Genomic DNA, 10,776 nt, shown 5'->3' with positions numbered 1-10,776 from the left:
AAAAACAGATTTTTCTTCTTTATTTTCCTATTTTCTTTTGCAGCCCACGGCCAGGCTGGAATGGGTCGGGATTTTTTGAAATTTTCTGTTTGAATTTTATGGAATCCGGACAAAAATTAAGAGAAAAGGAGGAAAAATTAAGGGAGGGGGGGGGAGACGAGCTCCGCACTCTAAGTTGATCGAGATACCTAGGTGGGGTGGCAATGTCGTGTCGTATCGATGCATGCCAATAATCATTTAAATTAAGCGATTTAAACTTCTCAATCTTATCCTCTCAATTTTTGTGTTGAGTTTGTACGTTGTGTCAAAAATTGTAACTTTTATGTCGCATCGTCTTGAGGCATAGGTATAAGACTATATAAATTAATCCTAACTCAACTCATGTAATTAAATGAGTAAAACCCTTAAAACTTAATTTGCTATTTTTGTGTTAAAATTTGTATTAATTCGTTGATTATGTTAAAAATTACCGACCTTACTGCGCCAACCCTCCTCTTTCGTTTCATGAAATTGGGAAAAAAAAAAAAAAATTAATTAATTGATGAGATTCCCTTTTACATGGAAGAGGTGCACTTTTGAGGAGGTACACCCTTTCACTCATTAATTGATAGACCCTTTTGGCTTTTGGTGATGCCTTGGGTGCCAATTATGTGTGATGGGGTTCGTCTTCTTTGTTGCTTTTCATATGTTCCAACTTACAAGGGGCTTCACGCCGCGGCCCTACTAACTCTCTATAGTGGGCCGACTTATCCATATTCTTCCTTTTCATATATATATATATATATATATATATATATATATATATTTGACATGTTTATATAAGAGGGAAATGTGGGATTTAAATTAGTGACTTCCGCTTCATAAAAAGTGTGATTTTCAGCCGATTGAGCTATTCCTTAAAAACTCATTTTCATATTTCAACTAGGTCCAGTTGTCCTTTTCTTGTTCTTTATTTCTATGGGCGCTTTTTTTTTTTAATCTGTATTAATTATTTGATACGAAATTAATAGGTTATAGTCGAAGAATTTAATCCGTTTAATTAAATAATTTAAATTAGAGTTGACCTATATATTTATATACCCTTGACTAGCCACGCAAACATGATAATACTCGGCCAACGGTCTGGCTTTGTTAACTACTTTTTCATTTTCTTTAATTTTTTGGTTTCTGTTTTTAAAACAAACACACTAATAAACAATCAAAAAAATGTTAAAAAGAAAAATAATAATAAAATATCAAAAACACAAAACATTCAAAATTATTAGCACTTATATGTCACATCACAATACTTTTTTCAAACAAAAATAAAAAGACACCGTTTGAAAAACATTAACAAACGGTGCCAATAATGTCTAAATCTTTAGGCCCTTGGTTTTCAGAAAACCCATTACTCCCTGCAGATTTTTTCACAAAAGAAAATGTTGGAGCCAGCTGGTTTAACCATGACTATTTACTTGACTAACCAGCTGGGAAGTTTACTCCTCCACCAACCCTGGTGGCCCTTTAGGCTTATAATTAATTTGTAGTGCCGTTTAGACCACGGGTGTTCAAAGTCACGAGATCTTTGGGAAAAATACCAACAGATAATTATTATTATCATATCATGTGGATATATAATATTCTGGTTTCAACAAAAGATTAAAAAAGGAAAAAAGAATGATAAATTATGGTTCATGAAGCAGATTCATGAAGTGATCATCGACATTTTTGGTAAGATTATTCCTTCTTACATTCTAGAAACATAAGTATATTGCTTTCTGATTCACCATTGCATATGTTCATCATATAGTAAAAGGACCAGCAGACAAGAAGGCAATATACTGCTAATAATCTCTAAAAACAGACATGTGCAACTTTGACATATATACTGGATGTTTCTTGCTGTATGTCAATAGGATCTGGAGGTGGGTCACCAAATATATTTGGATAGTACATACACGAGTAAATTTAATAAATTCAGTTGGTTGAAATAAATCCATGCCAACATGCATATTTTGACTCGTTAAAAAAAGGGGGACCAAAAAAAAAAAAAGTTTGCTTATAATCTTGATATATATATATATATATATATAGCTAGACACAAGAAATAAGAAAGATATCTTTACAAGTACTCCAAATGTTGGCTGTGAGTCAACTAATACATCTATTCAGCAGCACTGTTAACAACTCATTCACTAGCTTGATGCAACATATCACCTTTTTTTTTTTGTCCAAATGCATGCTTTCTTCTCTAGCTGCTATCAAGCATTTTCAGATTTTATATCTATCCCAGGAGAATAATGTAGATTTTTTCAACAAATAAAGTAAATTTATAGATGTGCAAAAGTAGTCCAGACATGTCAAGGAAAAGATATATAATATTGTTTACGATAATGCTATTTAGTAGATTGGTATAAGACTCGATATGTGTCAGTGAAATTAATGCAGATCTTAAATCATAGTTTATTAAAAAACATTATTTGTGTTGTTTAATATTGTTTGTTGTTTTCTGAGAAATTTGAGTGAGCACCCAACACAAACAAGGGTGAGTAGTTGTACCGTTGTTCTACGATGTTAACTACTGTGTGGGCTATTATAAGTTGGGTTTGAGTAACTTGTGGTTGTGGGCCTTTCTGGATATGATATTCCAAAATCGAAATGATTGTTGCAAAGAGAAACTATATTTTATAAGGAAAGATTCCAATCTCTGGCTTCCAGAGAAAAAAAAAATGACAACTTACCCAAGTGCCTCATTCGAGCCTTTCATTGCAGCACATTTCTTCCGGCCAACTCAAACTAACTACCTTTTGCTTTGTTCAAGTGAAGTGAAGAAGATTCTAATTGTTTAATTATTGTATCTAGAACATGTATTCATAAACACTTCAATTCCTTTTGTTTCAATGATGAAGTAATGGTCTATCAGTTTATATATAGGAGTTGAAGTTTCTCCTTAATTTCCTCTCTCTCTCTCTCTCTCTCTCTCTCTCTCTCTATATATATATATATATATATATATATATATTGCATTCAAAGAACAATGGTACCATTATTAGATAACTTTAAAAAAGAAGAAGAGAAGAAGAACAAATTGGGCAATTCATGGTTTAGGTGTAATAAATGAATAAGAATATTAATCCATAAAGGCTCTAGGATATTCCTTTTGCAATTCATGCATTAGATGAAATAAAAGAATAAGAAATAATCCATAAAACGGCCTCTAGGATCGGCTATATATATAGTTTGCAAATCGCTCATCGATTTGGTTGCAAATTCTTAACAATACTTGTATTTGCAGCAAAATGAAAATCTACATCTCTTTTTTCTTTCATTTTCTTATGTTATAAGAGAAGTAAGATTGAAGAGAAATGACAATGAAGTACTTGATGAAGTTTGATTTCTGAATATCTTAAACATCGATCAAAATCACAATACTTTAAAAAGTATGATTTTTTCTCTTACAAAAAGAGAGCCATATGATGATCTGTTGATGAAAATTTACAATTTCACACAAAATAATATTCACACATGAAAAAGGGTATTCATCAAGGATTGGAAGTAGGTGGAGAGTATTCACAAACTACCTCGGTTTCCACTTCCCTTCTGTGGAAATTCCGGTGGCAGCCGCAGGCGGCGCACATAAGCGCGCCATTCGTCCCCTCCTCGCCGCTTGCCATGAACTCTCTGCACCCATCCACAGCATACCCTCCAATGTTTGCAGCATGATTCTTTTGGCACTCGGCGTACCGTACAGTTCTAACCACTGAAGATGATGTACTAGATGATGAGCTTCTCCCTGAGCAATCTTTCTTCACCACCACTTGACGTTTCTTCATCCTTCAAAACCCTAATTCAGAAACTCCCCCCCAATTCGTTGATGATGATCTTAATGTTAGATGGGAAATGAATGCTTGGAATTTTTTTTGACCACTTTATTCATCCAAAACAGTAAGTAGAAGAAAAAGGGTAGCTTTTTTTTTTTTTTTTGGGTGCCTAACCCTAACCCTAGCTAGCATGTATATTTATATGGGGGAGTGGTATACCACGAGAAGTTATTTTACCAATTTTTCCCATATCCCATGTTCCACTAAGAGCGCAAAGATTGACCCTAAATTTATTTTGTCCACCAATGAGGGTCACCTTCAACCATTCTCTCAACAAAGTAGCAGAAAGTAGGTCTCATAGGATCACAAATTTCTTTTACAAAGCACAAACAAAAGCATCCATCCCCTCCATGCTGCGACGTGGCACGGTTTGATCGTTAACACGACAGCCAAAACACAAATTATTTAGCTGCTGACGTGGTGAGTGTTATGTTGGTTTCTAGAGAAAACCCGAAATAGTCCTTGGAAGTGATATTTCAACTGCCTCGGATAAAACAAAACCAATAAGAAAAATGGAGATTTTGCAAAGTTAATTATTATTAAGGACACAACTTTAGTGTTAATCCAATTATGCAAATCAGTGATTAAACATGAGCACAGGGTGACCATCAAAGCTGGATTCTCATTATAAATTCATGTGGGTCCAATCTGATACTTAAAGGCAGGTTTGTTGTGGCCCCTTGGAACTGTGACAACAACTCTTGTCTAATTTACATAAGATTCTAATAATTAAGAGCACAAGAAATTTCAACATAAATGTTGAGATGCTCTTCAAGTCGAGTAGCTGAAATTAGAAAATCAATGAGCTGCCAAGATGAGATTTGTCCACGGTGGTACTTCTCATGAAGTTTCAGCATCAAGAGGTAGAAGATGTTTTTCTGACTCAATGGGGGCAGGGTGGATGGTACTCATATGTCAAAATCAGCTGCCATTTTTGTGTAAGCTGGTGTGGGCTTAATTAGCTCCTGGATCGAAGGTGGAGTAATATACATATATATATGTACATCAATGATGGATCCCTAGCGTGATCAAGAACTCCATCCAAACCTTTCAACATCAAAAGAAATTTGCAATCTAGGCGAAAAAAGTATGTGTAAAGTGGATTTTTTTTGTTTTGGGGGGGGGGGGGGGGGGGGGGGGGTGAATGTGAGTTTAATAGATGAGAAAACTAATAAAAAAATGCCACTTTTCACAGACTTTTTTCCCATGCAAATTTGTTTTGAGGTTGAAAGGTTTGGATGGAGTTGGATGATCTTGAAGGGAGCCATCAGTAATGGAGGATGGCAATTAAAGCAGGCATGAGAAGCTAGCCTAGCCTCCACCATATCAAAGTGAGGAACAAGGAAGGGACAAAGCACAAAATGGGGCAGTAACATGTGCACATATTTGCCACCTTATGAAAAGTGATGAGGGACAAAGACACATGTGGTTGTCAATCGGAAAACGTGCGCATAAATTGTCATTACTTCAATATAAAATCTTCCAATTTCTGCCCAAATCGTCATCTAAAGCAATCCCTTTAATAATCATTCCTTTGTGTAACAATAACAAGTTAACAAGAATGGACATGCAGAAATTGACATCGATCTTTTAAAGCAAAGCTGAAACTCACCAAATTATACTAATTAAGCACTTTTTTTCTTTTCTTTTTTTCCCATGAAATACTAATCACTTTCGTGCACTCTATGCAGTCTAAAACTTAATTATTTGAGCATGTCATGTAGCAAATAGCTACAATATTTCCGAATGATACAAGATGGTGTTTTGGGGTTGGGGTGGGGGCGGTGGCGGGACGTGGGTTTGGGGGAATAATAGATCTCCCTTAATTAGCCGCGTTTTTGGTCATGCTACTTTTGGTGTGGCTAATTTGGCAATAGTAATATTACACACACTCTCACTTCTCTATACTTATAAATAGTAATATGGCAATTGTTATACTTGAGTCCATCAAACTACTATTTTGTTGCATCTAAGCCACTTCTTTAGAGGCTTTCGTCTGTTTAAATGGAAAAGTGGTCACTTGCCATGCACATGACTACTATTTTATCATCCTTCCTATGATGCCCTTCAATAATTTTTTTTTTTTTTTTTTTTTTTTAAAAAAAAAACCAAAATAATAAAAACTTTGAAAAATAATTTTTCTTTTTTTTTTAAAAAAAAAGTAAACCCAAAGGGTGGCCGAACCACCCCATATAGGCAGAGGGTGGCTGTGAACCACCCCTATGGTGGCTAGCGGACACCCTAGCCCATGGGGGAAGCTCACGAGCGATGCACCCCCATTTCCAATATATATATATATATATATATATATATATATATATTTTTTTTTTCAAAATTTTAATATTTTTTGTTGATTAATAATTATAAGGGGTAAATATGGGTTTTTAAGTGTCAAAACAAGGAAATTTTCAGAAGACATTGGTCAAATATGACTTTCCATCTCAAGTATCACAATTATCAATTCGTGGGATTGTTTATAATTGTGAAATGGTCATTGTCTTATGCATTTGTTGATATAGCTTATGGAAACAAGTGATCAATGTGATTGTTCAATTGTATGATATAGATATTAAATGGTTATATATAGAATATGCATATCATATGGTTACCCCAAGTCTTAAATATACTTTTTTGTCAGAAAATATGTTAATTGTTTGGCTTAGCCTCTAAACTACTATATGCATATTCTATAACCATTTAATATCTATATCATACAATTGAACAATCACATTCATCATTTGTTTCCATTAGCTATCAACAAATGCATAAGACACTGATTAATCATCCACAGTCTATATCCACTTTTTTGTTTCCAAAGACATTCTATAACCACTTAATAACTATATCTAGGATACAACTAAACTATTACATCCTATAATTATTGGTTTCCATGAGTTAAATTAACAATTATAAAAAAAAATAAAAAAATTCATAATCATATTCACATCATCCATATATGATCATCACCTTTAATAACTATAACATTCAAGTCAGAAATCATATTCTATATTTTTTTTTTGTTTCCCCTGAGCACAAATTTATAATCAACACAAGAAAATAACTAATTAAAGCAACAATATATTGAATATGATTTAATTTTAGCTTCTAATATTGAAGCTGATTAATTACTAAGCAAATTAACACTCTCAACAGTGCAAGGCATGCACCTATCTTTTCACCGATGGGGACTCCTTTTATCATCTATCTTTGCACCGACAAATTAATTAGCCATCTTGACCTCTACCACATTTCGATGATCCCCAAGTGTCAATTTTGGAGTCACATTAATTGTCATTTCTGCAGCTGTGATCGATGATTGCTAAAAATTCCCATTTACAGAAGTTTTTTTCTGATTATAAATTTTCCATAGATATATTGTAATGACCAGCACTTTCATAATATCATGTCAAATCATTAACTGTACGTTCCAATAATTTAATTATTTAATTAATATTAATCTATCAAGCATATATATCTCAATAACACGTACACACAGCTTGGTTTGAAAAAGTTGTAAAGAAGAGCTAGTAATTGTTCATTTGCCTTGATTTCTAGCTAGCAAATCATAGTTATTAATTTGATCTGCTTACTATGTAACAAGATAAAGAAAGCCAAGAAGATTATACAAGATTAATTAGTTAATTTTTGCCCAAGAAAATTGAAAACCCCTATAGAGATGGGGAGAAAAAAATGGTGGGCAAGTTTGGATTTGGAGCTTCCAATAATTAGCTCATTCAGAACCTTTTTGTTCCCAACAAAAGGAATATCCCCATTCAGGCCTGATACAAAATGTAAGAGGGCCAAGAAACTGGTTTCCAACATACATAATTACCAAACCACAAACTTGTGAAAACTATCCATGCAAAGAGCCAAGAGGGGGGGGGGCTTGCATTTTTCTTCTCCACCCATCAAATTATGCATACTTATGTTATACATGAAGAAGTGAAAAACATGATTTGTTTTCTCATTTGTTGCTGTGTTCTTGGCTTCCATTCCAATGAGAAGCTGATGATCTTCTGTTCCTTGGACACAATCGGGTCCACATTTCAGCTCAAGAAAAAATAAAAGATAAAAAGATATGAAAAGCATTTTTTGCAATCAAAGAAGTTGTAGACAGATAGCATCTTCCTCTTAATTATATTGGGTGGTGGAAGGCTCAAATGCCCATCAATCATTCCAATGCCATCACTCGAAGCCCGTCCTTTAGCTTTATGCATCAGACAATTCAGGTTCTTATGATGGGCTAAGATTTTGGCTATGGCCCCCAGTTCAAATTTGCTTATAATCTTTTCTCTCCTCATGAGAGGACTATACACCCACCCCACTAATCATAATTCTTTTCCTTTTCATTTTCTTTTCATATGACCCACAAGAGCCCGACCATGAACTGCGCTCTTATGGGTCCAGTTTGGGGTAGCTAGCTAGCTTATGGGTCATGGTCATCAAGGCCAGATGACACCAGAAATCTCTTTGCTTGGTTTCCTGGAAAATGAAGGCCCCACATGAAGAAAAAAATGGCATCTCCAATTCATCAAATTAATACAATTCAATGCCTATCAAAATTAAATTAATATAATTTTAAGATATATATGTACAATAAGGATTTGGTTTGGGTGTAATTTGCATGCAATACCAAGAGTCAATTACACCCGATTTTAGTCTCTACAATCAAATATGATAAGTTATCACCTTATCGAAACAGTCAGAGGTACTGTTAGATTATATTTGATTATCCTATATTATGGAATTTGATTGTAATTAGATTTGATGGTAATCAAATATGATATTATGGGATTTGATTGTATTAATTTCAAAGATTTGATTAAAATCAGATTGGTCCTTCGCAAGTTCGCTCTGCAAGCAATGTACATCTTTCTAAGATGAGAAAACACAGACGCAGTAGTGTCTCAACAAATAAGCAAGCATGGTCTTATTATAGGTTAGACGATGCCACCTCCTACTTTACTTTAGTCCACCCCGCATAACCGCAACCAACCGACCTAACGTTGGAAATGATAACCTATGATTTGATTTGCTAACTTGAATGCTGGGATCATGCCAAGAAGAGAAGGTGAAGAAAAGATTGTCGGAACTGATCAGAGGACTCTTTTAGAGTCCATCCCCGCCTTTATTGAGAAGAAAGAGATATAAAGGTTGGACATCCATCACTGCTGTGATGATACAATACAATCAATCTCATAATAGAGGATAATCAAATATATTATAATATTCTCCCTTAAACTTAAGGTAGAAGATTCTTTAAGCTTGAGTTTGAAAATAATATATATATATATATATATATATATATATATATATTTTGACATGACAACGGTTGGCGGCAGATTCCGAAGATGATGGCCAGAAACTTGCTAGAGTTGGTGGCGGTGATTAGAGATTCACCTTAAATAATAATATGTCAATAATGGTCAATTGTGGAGAAAAATGAAAACCAACAAAATGACTGAAAATTGGGTCAACTATGGGCTGAAAAAAAAAAAAAAAGCCAACTGTGAGTTGAGCTATGAGCCATAAATGAGGCCAATTATGGGTATAGATCTTCAAATAATACCATAAAGGAGGAGCTTAAAAGGCCAAAAGATAGGCGTAGGTCAACAATTGGACCAACAATGACCAAAATAATGGGCTAACAATGAGCCAAAATAATATGAGCAAGTTCCCCCGGCCCCCCTTTTTTTGTCTTTTATTTCAACCGAATTTTCTCTCTATGCAAGATGAATGGTGATCTAACAAGGTACAACTCACAATGGGCCAAAAAGCATATATAAACTTCATGGAGTGGTGAAAAAATATTTTTAAAAAGTCTTGATGGCCATATCATTATAATGCTTCTTTCTTGACTTATTGATCCAATGCTTCTTTCTTGACTTATCTTTTTGAAATATTTGATGTATGCCTAGCCCAAGCTATGAAGCACAAGCAAGAAAGTCCACTCGTTACTCAAGCCCACCTACCAATAGACATCTAGGAAGAAGGTACCAGGACAGGCTACGCTCTAAAAAACCTACGACCTTAATTCATCGTGCACGTGTCCACAACTTTTATGGTTCGCTTTTCTTTGTTGATAGCTATTGGATTTATGAGTTTTACATTAACGAGAATAACCCATCTCCTCTCTTATGTTTTCATAAATATATTTTTATTTAGATAAGTTTACATTGAGTGCCATGCGACATAATATAGGTGAAAAAAGTACACAATAATATTAGATAAGAATGTCAAGTCAACTTCACATGAGTTTGTAAGGAGCTATTACCTCTATCAACACTCTTTTTAATTTAACTAAAGAATTCTATGTGAGTTTGTCAATTCGGACCCACTGATTGTATATGTAACTTAAAAATAGAAAAGGGCAAAAAAAAAAAAAAAAAACCCAATAGCCAAAGAAATCTCTCCTCTTTCTTGTCCCAAGCTTAGCCGAACAAGCTTGAGGAGGAGGGCAAACCTTTTGATTTCCTTCCTCCTCCCACCCCCTTTTTCATGTTTCTTGCTCATTTTCTCTTTGAGTTTCTCTCTTCATGAGAGAACTCATTTTTCTTTAGAGTTTTTTTTAGATCTATCTATCGTCTATGACGATTTATCTCTGACCCTCACGAAACAACAGCCGCAATGGATCGTCTCTTCTCGCTTCACCCCTGCCATGGATCGTCTCCTCCATCGCTTCGCTGGCTGGCTCTGTGTAGGCTTAAAGATTGGCTTTTTCAAAGTCCAATATCTTTCTCTCCATTAGCCCTAACCAATAACACGTCTCTCCCCCATCATCACCAGTGTTCCAGCTTTCCGGCGAAGCTCTCTACGACCCCATATGACAACCTCGCGTCGGCACGTTTACCATACGCTCCTGCAAGTGGATCTAACGCGCCGGCACGTGGGTCCCACGCACCGTGCAGCTTTCGCT

General features: G+C 34.9%; 1 protein-coding gene across 1 annotated transcript; it reads right to left on the bottom strand.

The window, feature by feature from the left end:
- Nucleotides 1-3,521: 3,521 nt before the first annotated feature.
- On the bottom strand, nt 3,522-3,835 carry MIF1 (mini zinc finger 1). Its single transcript, XM_059585033.2, has one exon. The coding sequence runs from the start codon at nt 3,810-3,812 to the stop codon at nt 3,522-3,524; it is 291 nt and encodes a 96-aa protein (XP_059441016.1). The 5' UTR covers nt 3,813-3,835.
- Between the last annotated feature and the right edge of the window lie 6,941 nt (nt 3,836-10,776).

Source organism: Corylus avellana, chromosome 3 (assembly GCF_965113065.1).
Source record: "Corylus avellana chromosome 3, dhCorAvel1.hap1.2, whole genome shotgun sequence".
NCBI lineage: Eukaryota > Viridiplantae > Streptophyta > Magnoliopsida > Fagales > Betulaceae > Corylus > Corylus avellana.
This window is presented reverse-complemented; position numbering and strand designations above follow the sequence as displayed.